General features: G+C 44.7%; 3 protein-coding genes and 1 long non-coding RNA gene across 4 annotated transcripts; 2 read left to right on the forward strand and 2 right to left on the reverse strand.

The window, feature by feature from the left end:
- Positions 1 to 5,550: 5,550 nt before the first annotated feature.
- LOC123186943 (uncharacterized) lies at positions 5,551 to 9,393 on the reverse strand. Its single transcript, XR_006493756.1, has 2 exons — positions 9,097 to 9,393; positions 5,551 to 5,729 (listed from the first exon to the last, which is right to left on the reverse strand). It is a non-coding gene; the product is annotated as an uncharacterized lncRNA (long non-coding RNA).
- A 3,106-nt stretch (positions 9,394 to 12,499) lies between these two features.
- LOC123184173 (MDIS1-interacting receptor like kinase 2) lies at positions 12,500 to 16,063 on the forward strand. The gene is made up of 2 exons (XM_044596336.1): positions 12,500 to 15,371; positions 15,495 to 16,063. The coding sequence occupies exons 1-2, from the start codon at positions 12,506 to 12,508 to the stop codon at positions 15,845 to 15,847; spliced, it is 3,219 nt and encodes a 1,072-aa protein (XP_044452271.1). The 5' UTR covers positions 12,500 to 12,505; the 3' UTR covers positions 15,848 to 16,063.
- A 1,262-nt stretch (positions 16,064 to 17,325) lies between these two features.
- Positions 17,326 to 19,609, forward strand: LOC123184174 (leucine-rich repeat receptor-like serine/threonine-protein kinase At1g17230). The gene is made up of 2 exons (XM_044596337.1): positions 17,326 to 17,564; positions 17,602 to 19,609. Exons 1-2 carry the CDS (start codon positions 17,326 to 17,328, stop codon positions 19,406 to 19,408), a joined length of 2,046 nt encoding a protein of 681 aa, XP_044452272.1. The 3' UTR covers positions 19,409 to 19,609.
- A 1,135-nt stretch (positions 19,610 to 20,744) lies between these two features.
- On the reverse strand, positions 20,745 to 22,429 carry LOC123184175 (leucine-rich repeat protein 1-like). The gene is made up of 7 exons (XM_044596339.1): positions 22,354 to 22,429; positions 22,134 to 22,266; positions 21,966 to 22,037; positions 21,707 to 21,874; positions 21,503 to 21,583; positions 21,336 to 21,391; positions 20,745 to 20,785 (listed from the first exon to the last, which is right to left on the reverse strand). Exons 1-7 carry the CDS (start codon positions 22,427 to 22,429, stop codon positions 20,745 to 20,747), a joined length of 627 nt encoding a protein of 208 aa, XP_044452274.1.
- Between the last annotated feature and the right edge of the window lie 3,978 nt (positions 22,430 to 26,407).

Below are 26,407 nucleotides of genomic sequence, written 5' to 3' on the forward strand. Positions count from 1 at the left end.
CAACAGATTGACAAATGCTTTCCGTGGCAGGAACCATTGGCATAAAACTCAAATAAGGTATCTTATCCTAATTGTTTGGCTATATGTGTCAGCAAATGAAATTCAGGGAACTAGGCCAACAAAATGGAGTTTCAACAGGGTAATTTAACTCTACCATTGATTACCTTGACAATTCAATGGTGCTGTTTTTTGGTATGCCGAGTGCTGTAAAGCTGAATTATCGATGCCATTTTTCTATCTCTTAGAGGTGCACTCAGCTTCTCAGTTTGTTTCTGTTCCTTCCCATGGTACAGGAAGCATGATTTATGTGGGCAGATTATCGATGCCATTTTCCGATCTCTTAGACATGATTCATGCTTCCTCGCTAATCTGTTTTTTTCTACAGTTAATTAATTCTGAATAGGTTTAGTTGAAACTTAAACTTGCTAGAGCTTCAACGATGTCATTGATCCCTTTTTACATATATCATAAATATTACTATTAAGTTTGATGGTTACTAAATGATGGGTTACATATCTACACCAGGGTCATGGGTTTGTAAGATTTAGGAGCAATCGGGGAAGATGCAGATAATGCAAGAGAGTGGCACTTCAGTTTATTTAGGTTGTTCAGGTATGTTCTCGACTACAGAAAAATGTAGTATTGGTTTTGAGGCAGATTCTCTTGCTTAGGGGTTTCCTGCCCGAGTTAGGCTTGTTGTTTGTTTCAAAAATTCAATGTAAGGTCTAAATTTCACCAATAATTTTGTTGTTGTTGACCACAGTGTGGGCAACCGTTTTGATTGCAGCCGAATTTTCCAATGGCTGCCAATTTTTTAGCCAACCTTTGTGATTCTGTACTAGCACACGACAGGCGACAGTTTTCTTCACCAAAATTCTTGCACGCCATCGTTTTTGTAGGGCTGGCCTGGGTTCAATCCAAACAGCCCCTAAACCCCGCCTATATTGTTATATAACTGAAATTTCTTTTCCCAAACAAACTATGACATTTACGGCTGTTGCAAGCGATACTTGCTTCTCACCTACATTGAATTGAATGCGGGAGCACCTGGTGGCATCCAGTACTTTGGTGAGCTTGAAGACCACTGTTACTGGGTAATGACGTGAAGCTCTCTGAACGCCACGTAGACGCTCTCTTTGCTATGTTCTGGCACAAAGAGCCAGACATCAAGTACTACGTGTGCACAATCAACAAAACATTTGACATCAAGTACTATGTGTGCACAATCAACAAAACATTTGACATCAAGTACTATGTGTGCACAATCAACAAAACATTTACCAAGCCAGGCCAGCGCATGGTAACCTCAAAAACACTCTTATCTTCCATATCACACAACAATCTGTGTCCATGTAAATCACTTTTTCTTGTATCAGTATTTTCAGGTACACTACTAAAGAGAACCTGCTGGACTACATTGATCCAAACAATGATACACTCATGGTCAGACTTGCAAATGGCCGTCTGTGCACCGAATGTCGCGTTATGGTAGGAACTGACAAGAGGGCCACTATAACCACCAACTGGTCTGAGTTTCGTCGCCGTGCCAACATTCGCGAAGGAGACATCTGCGCTTTTCGTTTCAGGGTCACTTCAAAGTACCGCCTGGTTCTCACCGTCCACCTCCTCTAATGCACCATTGAATACACCGCAAATCTTGTGTCACTATAATCTAGCACTAAGTACTCCTAATTATGCCCTATCCCGTGATGAACCTATAATTTACTTTTCGACCCTGCTATCCAATGCTTATGAAGATGTCAAACATATGCCTTTGTTTATGTAAACTGCACTGTTCTCAGTCAGATTATTCATGTTAAGGTCCATAATGGGGCTTCTATGCATATATGTATTTATTTCTGCTGTTATTCTCTGCTTGAAATCTCAAATTCTTAAATAACACAATCTCACACATGCTAATCAAAACATAAAAGTGTGTTAAAGGGTCGACCACTAGCTGGCACCGCCAAGCTCCCTCTCAAGAGGCGCGCCACGGGCGCGCCCCAACACCTAGTTCACTTCAATCGTTGTGGCTGGGCGGAGCACGAGAAGCTTGTTGTACCACAAAGATGCGACCACACGGGAACACAAATCTCAAACATTTCCATCATGCCGAGCACATGAAGACAATATGAATAAGGGGAATGGATTCAGTTTCGCTTGATCCAGTGGCAAACGGGCTCTAGCGAGCGAATTTGCCACTCGTGTGCATCGTTCGACGAGGTCGGTGCTAAACAAATTGAAGGTTATTAGATTCATCGTTCGAAGAGTTTAGTTATATCATGTTTGACGAGTGTAGTAATATGTGAGTGTGTTAATAAATAATTAAAGCTAAGCATTAATATTTTTGATAAAGTTTGTGAGTCCTTATGCATGAAAGTGGTGGCCGCTGGCATTAGCGATGAAGCTAGAGTATAATTTATTTTGATTGAATAAACCTTTGTGTGTTCTGACCGGGGGCGCACGATGCTTAACTCCTCCCAAGCTCCTCCTCAGGAGCATGCGAGTTATGCTTTGCTTCGAGGGCTAATAAAAGTTTTGCAATAAATACGTTTTCTTTTCGACTTGTTCAATGTGAGCTTTTGGTCTACAAGCACTTCTAGATATCCATATTTTGCTAGCCTCTTCGGCACCGTGCATTGCCCACTCTCACCTCGAGACATGGTGCAAACTTCGCCGGTGCATGATCCCGTGAGATGATACATACTGTGACACATAAGCCTCCTGACATCTTTTCTCAAAACAACCAACATACCTATCTATCATGGCATTTCCATAGCCATTTTAAGATATATTGCCATGCAACTTTCATTGTTAATATTTACATGACTTGAGCATTCATCGTCATATTTTTTTGCATGATCGTATAGAGCTGACATAATTTTTGTGGCAAAGCCACCATTCATCATTATAATACATGTTAAGCTAGATCATTGCACATCCTGGTACACTGCCAGAGGAATTCATTTTCAGTCATTATATTGTTCATATCTTTGAGTTGTAAGTAAATAAAGTGTGATGCATCATTAGCGTGCACCCCTACATGTGAGGATAAAGAAAAGAAAAAAGAGAGGGCAAAATGTGCACACCAAAAAAAAATAAAAAAAAATGAGAGAAAAATATAGAGGGGGGCACATCACTATCCTCTTACCACACTTGTGCTTCAAAGTAGCACCATGCATTTCATATAGAGAGTCCTCACGATCTTCATTTTCATATACTAGTGAGAAATTTACATTATAGAACTTCACTATTCCAATGACCAGTTTTCTCATATGCTCGAGGTCTTCATGAGCAAGTAATTTGGATGCACATCCACTTAGCTTCATATATAGAGCTTTCATACATTTATAGCGCTATCACGAACTTTCTACTTTGAGATGCATGCTAGATAGCAGTCTTGGGGTGGAGTAATAATAGTAGATGCAATTGGATTAACGGTCTACTTGTTACAGACATAATGCCTATATGAGATTATGCCATGAATGATCACAATTATAACTATGCACAATTATGTCAATTGCCCAATAGTAATCTGTCTAACACACCATTGCTATGCTTTCGGGAGATGCCACCAGTGAACCTATGGCCCATGGGTCTATTTTCCATCAATACAAAAGCTTCTACAATTGCTACTTATTTGCCTTTGTACTTTTTGCCGTTTTGCCTATCACTACCAGCTTTTTATCTTGTATCTAGCAATAACAAGGGGAGTGATGACCCCCTTGCCTTTGTTGGGTGCAAACATCTGTTGTGTTTGTGTGCAGGTACTGCTAACATTGTTAGTGTGATGCCTCCTACTATTCGATAAACCTTGATTCTTAACTAAGAAAAATACTTTTTTGCCACTGTGCTACATCACCCTTCCTCTTAAGTGAAATCCAACAACTCCTACGGGAGTAGCAGATGCCCCCTCCGCATCCGTCCAAGAGCAGCTGAAGAACGAGCCCCACAGCGTCGCCATCAAATCCCACTACCAGAGAAAGGATCACACACAAACCATCCCAACACATATCCAGCCAACTCTATATCTCTCAATCTCTTGAAGGGCATGCTTTATGTGATGCTTGTTTTATCTGCCGGTTTAGTTGTTTCATTTGATTACTCTCTTATTGTGATATGAATGGAAAATGAAACATAATGCATAACAACAGGCAACACTCAAACATCATAATATTTCAAGTTCTATTGTTTGGACAATCCCTTTATAGATCAACAACAAATGGGTAAGCCCGAAGATCCAAAGCGGTCCTAGAACCACTGGAACCAAACAATGGGAAGAAGGCCTCAACACATGCAGGGTTCTGTGCTCGCCGCGACTATGTCCTCCTCCCGGACAAAGGGATCACGGGAAGAAGCTTGCAAAAACATGCCACCACAGCCTCCTCCCAAACCTTTCCCTGATAAAACAAAAAACAACCACTCGCCGCCGTGGCTTCCCGCCACCGTTGCCTACTTTGAGAGCGTAGTGATGGCCACCTCGTCAATGGATGCCAAGCTCACACCGACACACATGAGGACCAACAAAGAAGCTCACGAAAGGAGCGAAGCGAGAGGAAGCATGTGGGAGGCCATGTCAAATTGTCGAGCACACAAATAGCTTTTATGGATGCACCGGGGAGGGAAACCGCTGTTACACGTCCCACCCCACACTCACATGTAAGAATCAGCGACGGAAAGAGTCTGGGAAGACCAAGACCCTTTGCGTTCGTGTAGGCCAGGCCCCTCCGCAACCGGGCATGCCACACCCTCCACACCAAAATCCGATGTCAACACGTGTTATCCTATGTTGGTGGTTTCGGAGTTGTTGATGTAGGAGTACGCATCGTATGGCTTTCTGAGTTCATCTCTGTGTTGTGCTTGGGCGTTAAGTATTGTTGCCTCAGTATCCTGTCTCTTTCACTTATGGTGTGCACCAGGGCAATTGGTGCAACCGGTGCACCGGTCCCCTGTGGCACATAAAAAAATGCTCGAAAAAATCCAGGAAAATTTTAGTGCATTGACACAACATCAATGTATGTTGTCAAAAAAATCAAATAAAAATTTGAAACATTGCTCGACATACAAAAATGACAAAAATGACACCGAATAGTACATAACACCAGTTGGGCTTTAGTTTTTGCCCATTAGCACATTGATGTCAAATTTGTCATTTTTGTATCTCGAGCAATGTTTTGAATTTTGATTTGAAATTTTGTGACAACATACTTTGATATTGTGTCAATGCACTAAATTATTTTGGGATTTTTTTTGAACATTTTTGAATGTGTATCAGGGTCCAGTGCGCCGGTAGCACCAATTGCCCCGGTGCACCAGATAACCGGTGCTGCATCTCCCAACTACCTTGCTTAGGAGGTTGATCTTTGCGTTGTATAGTCACTATGTTGAGGGTGTTTTTTGTGTTTTGGTTTTCTTGCTTCGGCAAGGTGTATTTGCCCATCGGGTTGTAGAAGTTTTTTTTGCTGTATTTGATTTTCCATATAAAATGAAGCAATCTCTTTTTGAAATAAGATCATATTTCAATAAAGAATACCCCGACCCCTGGCTGTATAGACAAAACACTTTATTCAACCATTTATTCATACGGAAAGAAAGACATGTGTCACATGGCTTGCCGCACGCCCACCTCTAATCTATTGCTAATTAGGGTCGGTCACCAACCAGTGGTACACCACGGCAGCAATGAGTTCCCCCAGAGCATTTCTGTCCGATACACCGAGACCCAGAGCCTGGACAAGAAACGCAAATCTAGTTAATCATTCAATTTCATTAATAATGATGAACAAAAAATGCAATAGCTGTTAGAATAATCTTGTCTTAGTTTAGTTGTTGTCCTGGTAGTATACGTGTATATGCAGGAGTAGTTGGTTTAAGCAGTTAGAGTTGAGTCCGGTTACAAGTCTGGTCTAGGTGTCATAGTCCGTCTAGGAATTGTATTTGGTCAATTGCGTGTCATAGAATTAGTAATTGTAATCAGCGTTGCCGGGTCATTAGATTAGGAAAGTAACTTGTGTCCGTACCAGTACTACTTCGAGTCGGTTGCCGTATATATATATGTGTTGGAGTCAGTTTGGACTATGTCCGGTCCTTGCTGAGACGATGCATATATATATGCGTGCTGGTACGTGAGATTTGTAGTATCAACGTGGAGAAAACAGAAAATAAAAAGAGGAGAAACAAAGGGCAAGACAAGAGCCCTTGGCTATAAAAGTTTTTTGTGTGTGTGTTTGTCGTACTGTGATGTGATCGATCCTGTGGGCGAAGTTCCAACAATTGGTATCAGAGCAAGGTCGATTTAAAGCTGCGCTTGCCCCGGGGTGGCGACCTACTAGCGCCTCGGGGCGGGCGATGAAGTCGCTGGGTGATGCGGCGATCAGGAGATTCTATGATCGTTGTTCAACAGAGCGACATGGAGGGAGACGGCGGGCTGTCGTCGGCAAGGCGGTGGAGGAAGATCGTTGATGGGAGAGGTGGTGCCGAGGTGTGGCGCTGGACTCATCAAGGTCATAGTCCGGGGGAGTCGGATGAGCAAGGAGTCGTGCGAGTTTGCACAGTCAGTCGTCGTCGTTGCGTGTGTGAGTCGTCGTCATGTCCAAGTGCTCATCTCTGTGTGGATTCGTTTAAGTGGAAACGGTGTGCACGGTGTTCCATGGGTCATGTCCATGTCCTCGTGGAGCGTCCTGGTTGCGGCCAGCGTGGGTTCGGTGTGATGCCGAAGGCGGACGGTGGTAGGTGAAACCATCGTAAAGCGAGGAGGTGTGCGAGCAGTGGAGAGTGGATCTATTGCGAGTAAGTACAAGGAGTATGGTGCGGACGAGTGCAAGGCAGCGGCCAAGCAATGGCGGTGGCACAACATGGCAGAGCAAGGAGGCACTGCATGTTTCCGGGCGGGTCATACTTAGTGTACGGATATGACAGTTGAAGATCAAGCTTGACGTGTAGTGGGACAGTGATCAGTTAAGTTGTACGACGTGAAGACTGATGATGTGTCCAGTCTTGCACGTAGCACGCGTAGATGTGACCGTGTGGGCTGGTAGTCCGGATCATACGTCGGAGTTTGGATCATCAAGTCGTGGATCTCCAGCGAGTGAAGATGAAGAAGAGCACGAGGAGATGACAAGTCAAGATTAGGGAGAGATTGTTAGAATAATCTTGTCTTAGTTTAGTTGTTCTCCTGGTAGTATACGTGTATATGCAGGAATAGTTGGTTTAAGCAGTTAGAGTTGAGTCCGGTTACAAGTCTGGTCTAGGTGTCATAGTCCGTCTAGGAATTGTATTTGGTCAATTGCGTGTCATGGAATTAGTAATTGTAATCAGCGTTGCCGGGTCATTAGATTAGGAAAGTAACTTGTGTCCGTACGAGTACTACTTCAAATCGGTTGCTGTATATATATGTGTTGGAGTCGGTTTGGACTATGTCCGGTCCTTGCTGAGACGATGCATATATATATATATATATATATATATATATACATATATATATATATATATATATACATATATATATATATATATATATATACATATATATATATATATATGCGTGCTCGTACGTGAGATTTGTAGTATCAATGTGGAGAAAACAGAAAATAAAAAGAGGAGAAACAAAGGGCACGACAAGAGCCCTTGGCTATAAAAGTTTTTTGTGCGTGTGTTTGTCGTACTGTGATGTGTTCGATCCTGTGGGCGGAGTTCCAATAATTGGTATCAGAGCAAGGTCGATTTAAAGCTGCGTTTGCCCCGGGGTGGCGACCTACTAGCGCCTCGGGGCGGGGTGATGCGGCGATCAGGAGGTTCTATGATCGTCGTTCAACAGAGCGACATGGAGGGAGATGGCGGGCTGTTGTCGGCAAGGCGGTGGAGGAAGATCGTTGATGGGAGAGGTGGTGCCGAGGTGTGGCGCTGGACTCATCAAGGTCATAGTCCGGGGGAGTCGGATGAGCAAGGAGTCGTGCGAGTTTGCACAGTCAGTCATCGTCGTTGCGTGTGTGAGTCGTCGTCATGTCCAAGTGCTCATCTCTGTGTGGATTCGTTTAAGTGGAAGCGGTGTGCACGGTGTTCCATGGGTCATGTCCATGTCCTCGTGGAGCGTCCTGGTTGCGGCCAGCGTGGGTTCGGTGTGATGCCGAAGGCGGACGGTGGTAGGTAAAACCATCGTAAAGCGAGGAGGTGTGCGAGCAGTGGAGAGTGGATCTATTGCGTGTAAGTACAAGGAGTATGGTGCGGACGAGTGCAAGGCAGCGGCCAAGCAATGGCGGTGGCACAACATGGCAGAGCAAGGAGGCACTGCATGTTTCCGGGCGGGTCATACTTAGTGTACGGATATGACAGTTGAAGATCAAGCTTGACGTGTAGTGGGACAGTGACCAGTTAAGTTGTACGACGTGAAGACTGATGATGTGTCCAGTCTTGCACGTTGCACGCGTAGATGTGACCGTGTGGGCTGGTAGTCCGGATCATACGTCGGAGTTTGGATCATCAAGTCGTGGATCTCCAGCGAGTGAAGATGAAGAAGAGCACGAGGAGATGACAAGTCAAGATTAGGAAGAGATTGTTAGAATAATCTTGTCTTAGTTTAGTTGTTCTCCTGATAGTATACGTGTATATGCAGGAGTAGTTGGTTTAAGCAGTTAGAGTTGAGTCCGGTTACAAGTCTGGTCTAGGTGTCATAGTCCGTCTAGGAATTGTATTTGGTCAATTGCGTGTCATAGAATTAGTAATTGTAATCAGCGTTGCCGGGTCATTAGATTAGGAAAGTAACTTGTGTCCGTACGGGAACTACTTCGAATCGGTTGCCGTATACTTGGAGTCGGTTTGAACTATGTCCAGTCCTTGCTGAGAATATATATATATATATATATATATATATATATATATATATATATATATATATATATATATATGCGTACTGGTACGTGAGATTTGTAGTATCAACGTGGAGAAAACAGAAAATAAAAAGAGGAGAAACAAAGGGCACGACAAAAGCCCTTGGCTATAAAAGTTTTTTGTGCGTGTGTTTGTCGTACTGTGATATGATCAATCCTGTGGGCGGAGTTCCAACAATAGCAGCCAGTTTGGAATTAAGCACGGTCTGACCTGCAATGTCATCCTGGCCGGCCGCTGCAAGGCACAAGGAGCTGTTCATGATGAGCGCCGAGACGATGACGAAGAGAGCCATCTGGAGGAGCACCATGAGACGGCCGGCAGCTCTACTACTACCCAAGAATGCCATGGGTATATCTGGTTGTGCTGATATTTGAGGGTTTGAGAGCTTTTATTTTCTTGGGAAATGAGGCTTTCAGAACTGTGTGTCCTGCTGTGCTGCTTGCCTATCCTACTTCCAAGGCCGGTATTTATAGTCCGCGTGCGCACGAAGAAAAGCTTCACTCGAGTGTCCACCAATGTCCGATGATAATAGTCGCTCTCCTTTTTTGTGGGTACTATATATTTTTCTCCGGTTAGTCAACAAGGCTGCGAGCGACGTACTAGGTATTCATAGACCCACGTCGCTCCTGTCTCCCCGGCCTCTGCTTCCTTATCTGTAAAGGCTTCATCTGACGCTGTGTCTCTTTCTCTACTCTCCGCTCATCCCCTCACACATAGCCGTTTTTTTTTTGAGTTACACATAGATGCTGAGTGCTGAGCGTTCTACCGCTTTTTTTAAGAAAGACCATCATGGCTAGCTTTATTGATTAATTAATAGAGATGCATCGTCTACGAGCTTGCTGACCAAACAATCTAGAGGCTCGTTAGTCCAACTAGAAGAAATTTTTTTACAATACTAAAACTAGCTAGCACATGCCCCGCTTGATTTGCTAATCAAAGACAATGCTTAAAGTTGAGCTTTCCAATTAAGGTAGAGATGTCCACACATTCCGTGAATATCGTTGCCGCCACGTCCCACCAAGTACTTTGACAGGAGCAACAGTTGATCACCGTTAGAGAGTCGGATTCCGCTTCAACCCGCTGGAACCGTATGTTGTTTGCCAAGTTCAGTCTGTCCCTCATCGCCATTGCCTCTGATGTCATTGCGTCCGCTGCATAGGGGATAAGCTTACAGTGAGCTGCAAGGAAAAATACCTCATTCGTCTCTAATAATTGCTTCCGTAGCTCCAACTCCTTCATCCACAAAAAAGGCTGGGTCCATTGAGTTTGATGAACATTGTGTCTGGTTTCAACCATCTTGCCTCCTCTGTCACAACTATCTTCAACATGGCTCGCTGATAGTTGTATGTAATTGCTAAGACCGATAAAGGCCATCTTACCAACGCGGGCAACTCTCATTATATGTTATAAGGTGGTGTGTCCACCGGAGATACCAACATCCCACCACTACCACCTGTTCAATCTCCAATGTTAGCATTAGAGGTAGTGGCGTTTGATCAATCACTACTAGGGAAAACCTTATACACAGAATCTTAGCAGCAGCGCGGCACAAAAAGAAGCGCTACTGCTAATTAGCAGTAGCGCGGGTTTTTAACCCTCGCTACTACTAAGTTGATAGTAGTAGCGCGGGTTTTTAACCCTCGCTACTACTAAGCGGTCTCTACCGTGCCCCCCGACACATGCCATAGTAGTAGCGAGGGGTATAAACCCGCGCTACTACTAAGTTGATAGTAGTAGCGCGGTTTTATACCCCTCGTTACTACTAAGTACGAGGTAGGTGAAGTCGCCATATCCTCGGCCGAATCCCCATCTCCTCCCCCAAATGCATCCTCTCTTCCACCACTATCTCCTCTCACTTTTCATACGCTCTCACATGGACCTCTTGCCCATGCACCCATCCTCCTCCATGGCGCCGAAAGAGGCCGCTGCCTCGCGCCACCGGCGTCTAGGAGCTCGCCGGTCTTCCACCGGCGTCTAGGAGGCCGCCGCCCCGCGCCACCACATCGGAGCACCTTGCCGCCGGTGACTAGCTCCGCTGCTCCCTACATCACCTTCCTCTCTCCCTCTGTTTTCCTTTTCTCTCTCTCCCTCTGGTTTGACTCACCCTCCCATGTCCATGCCCGTGCAGGTCATCGCCATGGATGATCCGGAGCTATCTGGCATGGTCGGGAAGAGGAGCCCCACGCCGCGGCCTGGCTCTGCCATAGAAACGGGCCCTCTCCAACAGCCACTGCTGGATCTGGTCTTCCGCTGTCCGTTCATGCCTCTGGCGACGCCAATCATCGCTAGATCTTACCATTGCTGCCATTGACAGCACACACGAGATCGGGATTTTTTTGTTTTTAAAAGTAATAGCAGTAGCGCGGGGTATAAGACCCGCTACAGCTAATTAGCAGTAGCGCTGTTTGCAACGCACGCTACAACTAACCATGTATAGCAGTAGCGTGTGTCAACGCGCGCTACTGCTACAAGTTAGCTGTGGCGCCGTATCAGTAGCGCGGGCACCCGTGCTACTGATACACCCAAAACCCGCGCCGCTGCTAGGCTTTTTCCTAGTAGTGAATTGACAAGATATGCTCCATAATGACCGACCCAGATCGATCAACATTTGCTGCAGTGTTGATGAAATATGTCAATCCAAGGCGGCTCCACATATCTCTCGAGTGAATACACGTGAAGAATAGATGGTGTATATCTTCAGAGCTCTGATGGCAAATTGGGCACCCTCTAATTGCCCCGACGTGTCTATTAGCGAGCATACCTTTTAGGGGCAGAATTCCATGTAGTAAACACCGGCAAAATATTGAAACTTTACGTGGAATTTGTAGCCTCCATAATGTACACCACACCGCCGGAGTAGCAGAACCTCCCGGTCGACTGATGTCATTTGCATGTGCCCATGTTTTATGTAACACCCTAGCAGTAGTGCGGGGTCCCGAGCTATTGCTAGGGCGCTACAGCTAACCTTTAGCAGTAGCGGTGGTTTGACCTGCGCTACTGCTAACTCAGTTATCAGTGGTCAATATTGCTCGAGCTTTGCTAGAATTAGATTATTTCTATCCTTAATTTTCGGCCACCGGAGTAGCTTTAGCATCAGGAACGGTCAACATGAGGTCACAGTTTGGGACGAGCGCACTCAGGTTTATTTACAGATGGTTCAAGCTTAGTGCACTTGTACCTGTCATTCTACCCCCTTGAAAATCATGAGCACAGAGAGATCTTTTCGTTGAATCCAATGCTCACCTTTTCTTTCTTTGGTGGTTTCTTATGCAGGGACAACAAAGGGAAAGATATACACGCGAAACACGTACGTTGCCTTTTGTTTTTAAACTCCTCAAAGCTCACTACTTTGCAGACCTTTGCCTCGACCAGTACAAAAGCTTAAAGCCTCCAGTCCAAAATTCTAGGGTTAATTTACAAAGAACGCCCAGAACCAGAATTTACTTGGACACGGTTTCCACGCTAAGACGAGGCGACATTATTTCCGTAAAATTAGGACCCTTGCGTCCAGTCGTACGCGGAGCCTAATGGGCGGTCTACCTACCATGATGCTGCTTATAAGGTGAAGTTGCGCACAGTTTCGGAGGCATACACCAAGACCCAAGCTCCAACCACAGCCATGCGACTAGTCATGGAGAACTCCCCTCTCCTACGCTTCATCTCACTCACTGTCCCACTAGCCATGTTTCTCCAGGCCATGGCAGTGCCGTCTCTCCAAGAACAAGCAGGAGCCCTCCTTGCCTGGAAAGACACACTAGAAAGCCACCCTGCCCAGCTTCAATTCTGGGGAATGGGAAACAACACTAACTGGCCCTGCAGCTGGTACGGCATCGAGTGCAGCAAGTACCAGGCAACGCACCAAGAGGTGATCACCAAGATCTCTCTACGTGGGCTGCGGCTGAGAGGGGAGCTCGACGCCCTCAACTTCACGGCGTTGGCGACCCTGACGAGCATCCAACTCTCGCACAACAGGCTCACCGGGAGGATCCCTCCCGGCATTGTGTCACTCAGAGAGCTCCGGTTCCTGCTTCTTCAACGCAATCAGATAAGGGGCCCTTTATCACCTGCTTTAGCATCCTTGAAAAACCTACGGTGCTTAATGCTCCAGGAGAATAAACTCTCTGGTGAAATACCAAGGCAAATAGGAGAACTAGAGAATCTTGTTTCGCTTAACTTATCTGCCAATCACTTGTCTGGTCCCATCCCCAGTGAAATAGGGTACCTAAAGAAGCTTGTCTGGTTAGGTCTTGTCAACAACAACCTCATAGGCCCTATTCCAAGAACTTTAGGGAATCTCACTAAACTCACCATCTTGTACCTTGGAGGAAATTATTTATGTGGATATCTTCCTCCAGAACTAGGTTACCTGCTAAATTTACGAGAGATGTCCCTTAATGTAAATGAACTCATGGGTTCCATCCCTAATACCTTTGGGAGTCTAAATAACCTCACTCACTTGTATCTCTGGGAGAACAAACTTTTTGGGCCTATTCCTCCAGAACTAGGTTACCTGGTGAATTTAGAAGGGTTGGATCTTAGCATCAACAAACTCTTTGGTTCTATCCCTAATACCTTTGGGAATTTGGTTAAACTCACTAGCTTGCACCTAAGGGATAACCATCTTTCTGGATTTATTCCTCCAGAACTAGGCTACTTGGTGAAACTAGAAGATCTGGTTATTAGCAATAACACAATCATGGGTTCCATCCCGGATACCTTTGGAAATTTGACTAAGCTCACTACCTTGCAACTCAGTGATAATCAATTGTTTGGACATATCCCTCGAGAAATCGGCAACTTAACAAATCTTGAGAAACTCGAGCTCTCCAATAACTACCTCTCCGGTCCTCTGCCACCCAATTTGTGCATCAGTGGCCAGCTAAAGAATTTAACTGCAGAAGATAATTACCTGAATGGATCTTTGCCATCAAGCTTGTTAAACTGTACAAGCCTGGTCAGAGTTCGTCTTGAAATGAATCAACTAGAAGGAGATATTTCTGCGATGGGAGCTCATCCAAATCTAGTGTACATAGATATGAGATCAAACAAATTATTTGGTCAATTATCTTATAAATGGGGGGAGTGTCGTAAACTTAACAAACTAAGTATCTCAAACAACAACATCACGGGTAAAATACCCACAAGTATGGGGCAGCTGTTTGGACTAAGGATACTTGATCTTTCATCAAACAAGCTTGAAGGGGAGCTTCCAAGAGAACTTGGCAATCTTAAAAAGTTATTCCACCTGAACCTCGCAGACAATTCGCTCCATGGAAGCATACCACAAGAATTTTGGGCATTGTCCAGTCTGGAGTTTTTAGATTTGTCATCAAATTACCTAAGCGGTTTGGTACAAGGATCAATTGAGAATTGTTTAATGCTTCGCTCATTTAATTTGAGACAAAATAACTTCAGAGGAAGCATCCCTTCCATGTTAGGGGTGTTGCACAACTTAATGGACAAGTTGGATTTAAGTGAAAATTCATTTAGTGGGGCAATACCAAGCCAACTTAGTAGTCTAACCATGCTAGAAACTTTGAATCTTTCAAACAATGAACTTAGTGGCTTGATCCCATCGTCATTTAAGAGAATGGAAAGCCTGACATTGATTGATTTATCTTATAATGAATTAGAAGGGCCAGTACCAGAGAGTAAACTCTTCCGAGGAGCTCCAATCCAATGGTTCATGCATAATAAGATGATATGTGGTGTTGTGAAAGGATTGCCCCCTTGTAGTAGTCCAACCCAGAATGGAGGGAAGATGAAAGGATACAAAACACTTGCACTAGCCATGGTTACTACTACGATATGTCTTGTTCTTGTTGTATATATATTGGTGTTCCGACATGAGAGGAACAAATCAAAGTCAATTGTCAATTCTAGAGTTACACAAGAAAAAGTATTCTCTATTTGGAGTTTTGATGGGGCAAATGTGTTCAAGCAAATTGTGGAAGCAACCAACAATTTTAGTGAGACCCATTGCATTGGAACAGGGGGATATGGATCTGTCTACAAAGCTAGAGTTTCAGCATGTGAAATATTTGCGGTGAAGAAGATACACACGATACAAGATGACTGTTGTGTGAACGAGGCAATGTTCAATTCTGAAATAGAGGCATTGGTGCGGATTCGACATCGAAACATCGTCAAACTATTTGGGTATTGTTCCTCTAGACAAGGAAGGTTCCTTATCTATGAATATATGGATAGAGGTGACTTAGCGGAAATATTGAGATCCAATGCAAGAGCAATCGAGTTAGACTGGAGAAGGCGGATACATATTGTACTGGACGTGGTTCATGCTTTGGCATACATGCATCATGATTGTTCGTCACCAATAGTCCACAGAGATATAACGAGCAACAACATTTTGCTTGATCTGGAATATCGAGCTTGCATTTCGGACTTCGGTACTGCTAAAATTCTCGATATTGATGGCCAGAATATTACAAGGCTTGCAGGGACAAAAGGCTATCTTGCCCCAGGTAAACAAAAATCAAACCTTAACAACTAGTTTTGTGGATGTGATGTATTTTGATCATTATGATGATCTTTGATCAATTTACTTGCAGCACATACATACGCTAATTAGATTATAATAATTGCAGAGCTAGCATATACAGACAATGTGACAGAGAAATGTGATCTATATAGCTTTGGAGTGCTTGTTTTGGAGTTATTTGCAGGATGCCATCCAGGTGATTTGCTCTCATCCCTCTCATTGAGAACCAAAAATAATGATGTTTACTTAAAGGATCTGCTGGACTTGAGGCTCGTGCTACCAGATGCCGCAACCACTAGAGAAATATACTCCATGCTCAGGGTTGCAGTTCAATGCCTTGAGCCGAGTCCATCACGCAGACCAACGGCACGGCATGCCAGTGACGAGTTATCAACGATTAAAGCATGTGCAAATCATATTGATTTTATACATGCTAGGCTCATCATTCCTACACAGTAGTGCCTATGTCTATGGATGACGTGATTGTGCCATGTAATTTCTTATATACCACCTAGGTACTTCCTTGGAAAGCATAGTGAACTTGAACTAATGTAAGCATCTTAGTACCATAATTAAACTAGGTATAATTCTTGTTAATATTATACAATGCAGGATGTAGGGTTTTACCTCATGACGAGGGCCCGAACCTGGGTAAAACATTGTGTCCCTACTTCTCCTGTTACCATCTAGCTCAGATCACCAAGCTTGGAACCCCCTACCTGAGATCTGCCAGTTTTAGCACCGACGCTACTCTAATCCATATACAAACGTTGTTCCTACATAGATCAACATAGAACGTAGAAATCTGGCATAGATAACATATAAACATAATCTGATTGGACATAGAAACTTAACACAATCCGATCGAAAAGTGCCCGCCACCCGAGTTCATCACTTAACGACTTGATACGAATTAAAATTAGAGGCTGATTTCACCACTTCCTTGCCGGACGCTTCCCCTTGGGATCTCGGTGGCTGGACTCGGCGTAGGCGTCGGTGTCCCCGGGCGCGTCATCATCATCATCGCTGTTCAAAGCGGAGGAGGACGGCAATATGAAGATGCCCGCCATGTGCCGGGCGGCGCGGGTCTGCTCTCCTCGGAGCCATGCTCCTCTCTTCACCGTCGTCGCTGGCTGCATCGCCAACCACTCCGACTCTTGGAGCGCCATGCGGAGCACCTGGCATTTTGCGGCAATGACGACGGGCGTCCGTCTCTGCGGAAGTGTAGAAGCAATATCTATGTCTTCTACAGTCCTTTTTTTGGCATGAATATACGATGGAAGCAATATCTGTACATGCATGACTATGCTGGTTTTTTCACAAATGATCGTTTTTGTAACAGCAATCTGCAAGCACAGTGAGCGTGCTACAACATGATCGTATCCACTAAACATATACATTTGCGAAACATGTCGGCATGCCGTATTTCCTTTGAACAGTATCTGAAGCTCAATATCAAGTGTCCATGTCTAACCTTCCGTGGAGTCCAACTTTGCAGCTGGAATCAAACTGATCATTGGCGTCCATCGAGTCCAACTTTTCAGCTGGAATCAGACTTTTTTGCCTTCCCTTGGACCTGGGCGGACGACCTGTCCTGATCGTGCTATAATATAACTGGCGTACGCCAATCTGCTGATGGTGAGTCTTTAGCAGTACACTCCGAGAAAGGGTTTCCCCCGGTTTTGTATTACAAAGCAACCACCACGATACAGCCAATGATAGGTGCTGAGGCGGAAGCAGCACAGTCACGCCTAAAAGAAACGGACAACACAGCAAACGAGGACTGACTCAAACCGTACATGGAGCTGTCTCAAGACTAAAGAGTCGGGTGTGGGAGCTACACCCATGAAAAATGCCAAGGATCGTGAAACTGATATAAGATGACTCCGTGACGTTTCACAGGCATAAACAAAGAACCAGTTCCTACCATGCAAGTCATGGCGACCTCCCCTCTCCTCACACTCATCTCACTCGCTCTCCTACTAGCCACGTTTCCACCAGCCATGTCTCTCGTGCCGACCCTGGAAGAACAGGCAGGAGCCCTCCTCGCCTGGATATCCACACTCCAAAGCCACCCAGCCCAGCTGCAAAACTGGGGAAGGGGAAACAACGGTACATGGCCATGCAGCTGGCATGACATCATGTGCAGCAAGCATCCGGGGAAGGGGAAACAATGGTACATGGCCATGCAGCTGGCACGGAATCGAGTGCAGCAAGCATCCGGTGAAGGTGATCACCGAGATCTCTCTGCCGGGGCTGCGGCTGAGGGGGGACCTCGGCACCCTCAACTTCACGGCGCTGCGTACTCTTACGAGTATCCACCTCTTCAACAATCAGATAAGGGGCTCCCTCCCACCCGCTTTAGCATCACCCTTGCCTAACCTGCGGCACCTAATGCTCCAGGAGAATGAACTTTCCGGTGAAATACCATGGCAAATAAAACACCTAGAGAGTCTAGTGGGGCTTGACTTGTCAGCCAATCACTTATCTGGTCCCATCCCCACTGAACTAGGCTACCTACAGAAACTAATTAGTGTAGATTTAACGAGCAACAACCTCACAGGCCATATTCCAAGAAGTTTAGGGAAGCTCACTAAACTCACTCTCTTGTACCTTGGTGATAACAAACTCTCTGGATATATTCCTCAAGAACTAGGTCATCTCTTGAATTTGCAAGAGTTGTCTCTTAGGCAAAACAACCTCACCAGTTCCATCCCTGATACTTTTGGGGGTTTGATTAACCTCACCGCCTTGTACCTATGGGGTAACCAACTTTCCGGGCATATTCCTCCAGAATTAGGGCACCTCGTAAGTCTGAAAATATTAGATCTTAACTTCAACAAACTCAAGGGTTCCATCCCCGATACCTTCGGGTGTCTCATTAACCTCACTGTTCTGTATCTATGGGATAATCAACTTTCCGGTCAAGTCCCTCGAGAACTAGGTTACCTACTGAATCTTGAAGATTTGGATCTTAACAAGAACCAACTCATGGGATCCATCCCCCCTACATTTGGGAATTTGACTAAGCTCACGACATTGTACCTTTACCGTAATCAATTCTCAGGGTATCTTCCTCGAGAACTAGGTTACTTGGTGAATCTACAAATGTTGGATCTTAGCACGAACAAACTCATGGGTTCCATTCACGATTCCTTTGGTGGTTTGATTAGCCTCATTGGCATGTATCTATGGGATAACCAACTTTCCTGGAAAGTTCCTCCAGAACTAGGTTACCTGGTGAATCTGGAAGATTTGGAACTTAACAAGAACCAACTTTCTGGGTGTATTCCTCGAGAACTAGGTAAACTTGCCAATTTAAAAGCATTGAATCTTGGCAAAAACAACCTCGTAGGTTCCATCCCCAACTTCTTTGGAAATTCGAGTAAGCTCACTACCATGTTCCTTGCTGATAATCAGTTCTCTGGATACCTTCCACAAGAAATAGGTTTCCTGGTGAATTTACAACGGTTGGATGTTAGCACAGACAAATTGATAGGTTCTATCCCCGATATCTTTGGAAATTTGACAAAGCTCACCACCCTGCAACTCAGTTACAATCAATTATTTGGACAAGCTCCTCGAGAAATTGGCACCTTAATGGATCTTGAGCTACTGCAGTTGGATGGTAACAATATATCTGGTCACTTGCCACCTGAGTTGTGCGCTGGAGGCTGGCTGAAGAATTTAACTGCATCTGATAACAACCTGAATGGACAACTACCATCAAGTTTGATACACTGCAGAAGCCTAGTCAGAGTTTGTCTGGAAAGGAATCAAATAGAGGGATATATCTCTGCTTTAGGAGTTCACCCAAATCTTGTGTATATGGATATGATCTCAAATAAACTGTTTGGCCAATTATCGTATACCTGGGGGCAATGTCGTAATCTTTTGATGCTACGCATCTCAAACAACAACCTTACAGGGAGGATACCCGCAAGTATGGGGAGACTATCTCAGATAGGGCTTCTTGACCTTTCATCAGACAAGCTTGAAGGAAATATTCATTGTTGGTAATGGTACTTCTACGAGAGTGAAATCAGTCTTCTTCCAAAGGACAAAATTCATTGTTGGTAATGGCACTTCTACGAGATTCTGAGAGGATACGTGGTTAGGGGAGACGCCTCTAGCTCTCCAAATTCTTCTCTCTATAATATTGTTCAGCGTAGAGATGCTTACGTTGCAATAGTATTACAGTCCAACCATCTAAATATTCAATTCAGGAGGACGTTAGCGGGAAACCGTTGGGAAGCCTGGCTCCATCTTGTGAGAATATTAATGGATGTTCACCTCTCTCAACAGCCAGACCAGTTGCACTGGAAACTAACTCAGAACGGAGTGTTTTCAGTGAAATCCATGTATTTGGATATTATCAATTCTGGCACTATTCACCGTTCTATGCATATTTGGAAAGTCAAAGTGCCCTTAAAAATTAAAGTGTTTATGTGGTTTGTCCACAAGCAAGTTATTCTAACTAAGGACAATTTGACGAACCGTAACTGGACAGGATCGTGAAGATGTAGTTTTTGCGAACATGATGAATCTGTCAAACACCTCTTTCTTGATTGGCCAATGGTGAAAATTTTATGGCGGTCTGTTCACATAGCGTTTAACATTACTCCTCCCAATACCATCCACACGTTATTCGGGACATGGCTGGATGGAGTTGAGTTAGAAACCGCGAAACATATTCGTATAGGAGTATGTGCTTTATTATGGGCTATATGGAACTGCAGGAACGATTTGGTTTTTAACAGAACAACACATATTCATTTCTTCCAGGTTATTTTTCGGGCCACTACACTAATCCGTATGTGGTCGCTACTCACTCCGACGGATGCCAGGGAGCGTATGGTTACTGGGTCTATCTATTGGGAGACGGTAGCACAAGCTATCTTCAACCGTTTTGGATGGCGGTCATGTAATAGGATAGGTGTTTAGTTTCCTATCTATCTTTTTTCCGCCGGTTGTGGCTATCTCGTTTTCATGCTTTTGCTCTTTGTGAGCCTTTTTTGTTATTTGAGACTTTGAGACTTTGTTGAATATTTTGCTTATTAATAAGATGGCCTCATGCATCACTCCGATGCAGATGCCGGGGGATAACCTCCTTTTCGGAAGAAAAAGAACTTCATATGTTCATATTCATTTCATATGTTCATGCATAAACAAAGTTGTACCGGTTCATACGTTCATACTCATTTCATTTTGCGGGGACAGAGGTAACCTCATGGGTTCCTCTTTAAATAATGGGATGTAATTAGGTCCATTAACTTCAGCTGTCCCTACGGCTAACAGCTCTAAAAGACGAATCTTTTCAGTTTTTGCTTCCAGTTCCATTATTTCTAGATCCTGCTTAGCTTGCAGTCTTGAGTGTATCCTGGATGATGAAGGCCACTGCAAGGATGCCAAGTGAGCAATTATTTGCGTGAACACATAAATAAATGCATATACAAAAGGAATAACCACATGGAAAGCCTAAACCATCAAAGGTGTAGATCGCAAAAGGAGTGCAACATCACACAAGAGCACTACCAAATGTTATTTCCGATCTATTTTCAAAATTTTAGCCTAAAATTTATATGCCATCTAAGAAAATTTCAAATACGAATTTAGTTTACACATTCATAGTATGAGAAGATCATATTTTTTGCTATGAAGAGATATTGGGCGTACCACTAATATTTATGGAACAGTTTATCCTTCTTTTGCGGGGAGAAGAGTTTATGCTTTATGTATCACCTAATACATGTTATCTTTTAAAATCAAATTTATTGCAATGCAAAGATCATTGTACAGTAGTGCCTAGACGCAATTTTTTCATATTTTCTTATGATTTTTTAGTAGTGCTATCATGCATTATTGGTAGCGATGTAACATCAGCCTTGTCGCACGAGAACTTCTCCCCGCCACAAAGAAATACACGAGCGCATATATGCTTATATACCTCTGCGCCGTCGAGATGATCTGACAGTGCCTTCCAGATTGTTTTTGGCAACATTACTGCAAGATAATGAATAAGAAATTAATATGGTGTCTCGGTTCAACTGACCGGGAATAAATAGGAACATTAGTAAAAGTAATGTGGTGTTTGAAATGAGCTGCACTACTCACAGTTCAGCCAAGTTCCCCACAAGAACAAGAGAGAGAATCTCCGGCAGAACTGTGCCAGTCAGCATATTCCCGTTCAGCCGCCTGCAAGGAAGAAACAAAACTTGTCATTTTGTACTTAGAAGATTGCACCTTCTCTGTATTGGTGGTTTAACATACAATGTTGCAATGCACGTTAATTATCATTTCTTCATCTTTGTGTAATACTTGTAATGTGACCAGAAGTCATACAGATAACGCAGCGTCCGGATGGCCCCGAGCGAGGCCGGTATGGCTCCAGTGAGAAGGTTGTCATAGAGATGAAGAGTGATCAGGCTTGTCAGGTTGCCCAAGGTCGCTGGTATCGATCCGGTGATGTTATTTGCATACAGCTCACTACATGCAAAGACGAGGAGGTCAATCCCTGGTGTAGTGTACGTGCAACAGCAATGTCTCTGCTTGGCAGCAAGGTTGCAGATCTTCTTACAGATACTGAAGATGCTGAAGACCTCCCAGCTCCGGAATCAGGGGGCCTGAGATGCCCGCCTTGCCCAAATCCCTGCACCGCATGCACAGTGGAAACAAACAATCAGAGGCATATTTATGTATATCCTTTAAACAAGGCCGGAGAAATGAGAAAGAAAAATGAACATACACACGGACAACGGAACCGTCGCTGGAGCAAAAGACATGAAACCAGGTGCAGGGATCGGGAAGGGTTGGATCCCAGCTCTGCAGCACGTTGTTGGGGTCCTCCCACGCCTGCCTTTGCGCGTAGAGGATGTCGCCTTCAGATCTCAACCATTACAAACTAGCGTAAGTATTCCTGGAAACTAGAGTTGCAAATATATGACCATGTGCATGTACCTACGTACCTTCTACGTTGCAGCTTGCAAGAATTGCAAGAGCAAGGAGGCTTGTCAGGAGAGCTACTGCAAAGTGAGTCACCATTGCGCTTGGAGCCTGAGATGTCTTATTTTGGGTTGGTGGTACTGGTGGAGCGATGGCAGGCTTTTTATATGCACTTGTGCAGAAGGAAATTTCCCTCCCTCTACTGAACAAGATGCCAACACACATACGTACGCACGTACGCACACAAACGTATGGTTATATGTCTTTGTGACGAAAGATAAGAAAATAGAAACAAATTAACATACTAGGTTATTTTAGTCTTGCAGAGAGTGATTGCCAACCATGTGCAATTATTTAGTTGCCGGCCATGCATCCAGGCCGGCTGGTGAAGAAGTGGCAAATGGAGACATTATGTAAGAAGCAAATGCACGAGTTTTCAGAGGTAGCTTAACTAGGAGAAAAGATTTAGCATGCCAAGGAGGTAGATCTCACTTTTTAGATTAAAAAAATGCTGGTTGATGACCATTTACTACATAAAATTTGCTTACTTGAGACGAACAGTAACCTAGCCAACAGTCCCTCCCCCTTGCCCCTCCTCCTCGGCGTTGTTGCGGACAGCGCCGGGGTTCTCTTCCATGTGGTCGGCATCGACCGTGGGCTAGGATTTCACAGTTGTGGGCACAGGAACATACGTGGGGGGAGCGGCAGTGCTGGTGTCGGTGCGGCGGCTTCGCTGCTGCTTGTGGCGGAACCGGCGCGGAGGTTGTTGACCGTTGTGGCGGCAGCAATGCTCGCCATCTCCCTCCTGAACGGGAATGGGAGCCACTCTCCTATTTAAAAATTTAAAACGGTGCCCAAGCCAGTGACATGCTTCGCACATGCCCTCCAATTTGCACTGCTTCGACAATCTTCTACTGTTACGAACAAGGTACTGCTTCACCTCATCCCCATGCACCACTTCCAATGCTGCTTTCCTAGCTCTACCTAGCTTGTGTCTGCTAACTTCCATGTTAAATTTCTTCCAAACTTTCCTTGAAAATGTAGCTAGAGAAATCTTCTCATTATCTCTGAACTTCTCCACATATTTGCTAGCAAGAAAGGGGGCTGTTAGTTCTTTGACATCCCAGACCTTCTCACAAGTGTGCTCTGCAATTAAAGTCTTCACAAGAAAAGATTGTGTCCTATTGTCATTGACAGCCACTAGTTTCCAATGGCAACCCTCTTCACACACTGCCTCAAATCTTTGTTTATTATTTTTTTTCTTCCTAATTTGCACCCTGTTCTTCACTGCATACTGTGCTACTACTTTCCTAAGGAGCTCCACAGAATCAAAAACCATGCCCAGCTTGAATTAAGGGTTTTCCATGTCAACAGCTGGGTTAAATGGTTTAAACCTATAAATGGGTTTCTCCTTCTTTTTTTCTGCTTATACTCCTCATCGTCAGAGTCACTTTTATGTTTTCTATCCCAGTCATCCTCTTCTGGCAGCTGCAAATCATCTTCATACACATCATCTGTCCCAGGAACATGCCTGTACTCAGCACCAATACTTTTGCCTTTCTCAATCAAAGCATCGTGCACAACAGCATCTACATTCTTGTCATACTCCTCATCATCCTCCTCCATTCCATAATCACTGTCATACCAAGTAGGATCTATGTCTGAATCACATTCATACTCTTCTTCTGAAACTTCTGAATTTTCTGATATATCTGCATCTTCTTGTTGCTCTGAATTTTCTGCCTCCTCTGACAGTTTCTCTGTTTTCATCTTCTTGTCCTTTCTAAGTGGATTAAATATAACTTTGGGTAGAACAGGGCAACCTTTGAACACAATGTCATCTTCCTCCTGCATCTCAGGTTTTCTGATATGCCTGACAAACAAAACCAGTACCTTTGAGTGAACAGAGGCTTTGGCCATCTTCTGACAGTGAACTTCCAGGATGATTTCCACCATATCTGCAAGTGTTTTTCCAGGTGGGCACCAATACATAATTTTCTCATGATCAGGATCATTCAATTGTGCTAGCATGTAGTAGATGTAGTCACTGCAAAAAGTTCTTCTGTCCAAATTGTCAAACCAACATATCTTCTCATCCAAATATGTCAGATTCACTCCCTTCCCCACAAAAAACCCACCATGATGCACCTCCACACTGAATTTCACTGATTCATAACCTACATTCAACAATGGACAGTGCATTCAATAAATACATTCAAAAAACACACTACTAACCCTAGCTGCTATCCCCAATACCAACACACCCTAACTACTACTGCTCATTGAAGTCATAAAACTACTACAATGCTCCAGCGATCATCATCTATTGCCGAAGGGAGAAAACCCTAACTAAATTGGGGGAAAACTTACCGTATATCGGCCTCCCATGCGCTTCGGTCCTCAGGAGTGGCAACTCCATCGCCGGATCCACCGTCGTCGCCGATGACTGACTTGCCGCCGACCAGCTTGCCGCGCCAGCAGCGCCGCCTGTCTCCTCTCCCATCGGCGAAGAACACGAACAGGCAGAGAACAGAGGAAAGGGGGCTATGCGCCTTTTGCCCTGGATCCAGGGGTCTTTGTGCAAAAAACAATGCAGTCCAGAGGCCTCACGTGCGCCGCGCGTGACAGCGAAACAGAAAAAACCGGGCGACGGCGCGGTTCAGCTGGTGTGTGTGACTTGATTGCACCCGTAACGCAAGTTCTGCGACGGGTTTTTCTGGTTTGCAAGTAGTGTGACTTAAGTGCACCGGCGGTGCAAGTTCTTAGACCGCCAGTGTTATTTACTCAACAAGGTCGGGGAGAATCCTTGCCCGGGGCAACTGATGCAAACGATGGTGTCTCGTGTGGATGTCATCTCCTCCTTGGAGGCGTTATCATTTCCTTGTTTGTTCCCTTCTCAGGCACCTGGGGGAGCCCTAGGCCAGGTTTACTAGGCCACATGAGAGGGCATCGTCTCCTCCTTGGAGGTGTATCCTGGGTGCCCATGGAGTCCACGGGAGTGGGAGCTGGAGGTCGTGATCTCGCCGATCTCTTCGGCGAGGCTTAGGCACATGGTCTCGTCGGTCTCTGCAGCGAGGCTTAGGCACTGTGTCATTTTGGTGATGGTTGCTGCTATGGGCATGAGCCTTTGGAGCGCAACATACAGTGCCAACAACACCAAAATCTAAAAGGTATGTTTTACAAGATGACGATTCGACCTGTGAAGATGTACGGGCTAGAATGTTAGCCAACTAAAAGGCAAACTGTCTAACAGTTAGGTGTAGCATAGAAGCGCATGTTGAGATGGATAGCTACACAAGAAATGATCGGTTTAGAATGATATATGTGATAGAGTTGGCATAGCTTGTCCAACATTATTTTTGATAGTTTGGACACGATCCTAGTGCTCAACCATTATAGCTCAGCCTGGACACGGTCCGGGCCGGTCCGGTCCCGGTCCGAGCCGGCGTTTGGACCGGCCGCCGGTGGTCCGGTCCGGACCGGACCAAACTGTCAAACGAGCTAGTATTCTAGGACCGGACCGTTGGGGTGCCAGCTCGGTCAGGCCCGAGAGGACCGGCCAGCTTTTAGCTCCTGTTTGTTGCCAGGAAGTGTATATTTGCTCCTTTTAGGTCGTATTTGTTGCCAGGCAGTGTATGTTTAGGCATCTGCTGGTTTTGGAGAGTAGATTAATCAAAAGTACAACAACAACACTACTGTTAGCTACTACCTAGGCTGTGCTCTACTGTTTAGGCATCACATACTGAGATGGATGTAATATGACAAGTCATCAGTGATCACTACAGTTTTCAGATAAGTTTGGACCGAAACAGCGGAAATATCACAGCCACAAACAACTAATTTGGACAGCAAGCACTGGACTAAATTTGGACAGCAAGAATAACTAAATTTGGACATCATTTCCTTTGTTTTCTGGACATCCACAAACTGATTTTGACAGAAAAGATGGTACAAATCAGGTTAAGCACAAATATCACATCCACAAACATAAGGTCTTATCATCATTGAACGACACGATTACAAACTTGCAATGATAATTCCAAGTCCATGTCAATTGACAAGTTGAACATAACACAA

This window comes from Triticum aestivum, chromosome 2A (assembly GCF_018294505.1).
Source record: "Triticum aestivum cultivar Chinese Spring chromosome 2A, IWGSC CS RefSeq v2.1, whole genome shotgun sequence".
Taxonomy (NCBI): domain Eukaryota; kingdom Viridiplantae; phylum Streptophyta; class Magnoliopsida; order Poales; family Poaceae; genus Triticum; species Triticum aestivum.

Coding starts and splice junctions, on each gene's coding strand:
- LOC123184173 (XM_044596336.1), top strand. CDS start 12,506: ATGCGACTAGTCATGGAGAACTCCCCTCTCCTACGCTTCATCTCACTC. Junction 15,372..15,494: donor AAAAGGCTATCTTGCCCCAG/GTAAACAAAAAT, acceptor TAATAATTGCAG/AGCTAGCATATACAGACAAT.
- LOC123184174 (XM_044596337.1), top strand. CDS start 17,326: ATGGCGACCTCCCCTCTCCTCACACTCATCTCACTCGCTCTCCTACTA. Junction 17,565..17,601: donor CCGGGGAAGGGGAAACAATG/GTACATGGCCAT, acceptor AATCGAGTGCAG/CAAGCATCCGGTGAAGGTGA.
- LOC123184175 (XM_044596339.1), bottom strand. CDS start 22,429: ATGGTGACTCACTTTGCAGTAGCTCTCCTGACAAGCCTCCTTGCTCTT. Junction 22,267..22,353: donor TGCAAGCTGCAACGTAGAAG/GTACGTAGGTAC, acceptor TGAGATCTGAAG/GCGACATCCTCTACGCGCAA. Junction 20,786..21,335: donor ATCATCTCGACGGCGCAGAG/GTATATAAGCAT, acceptor GCATCCTTGCAG/TGGCCTTCATCATCCAGGAT.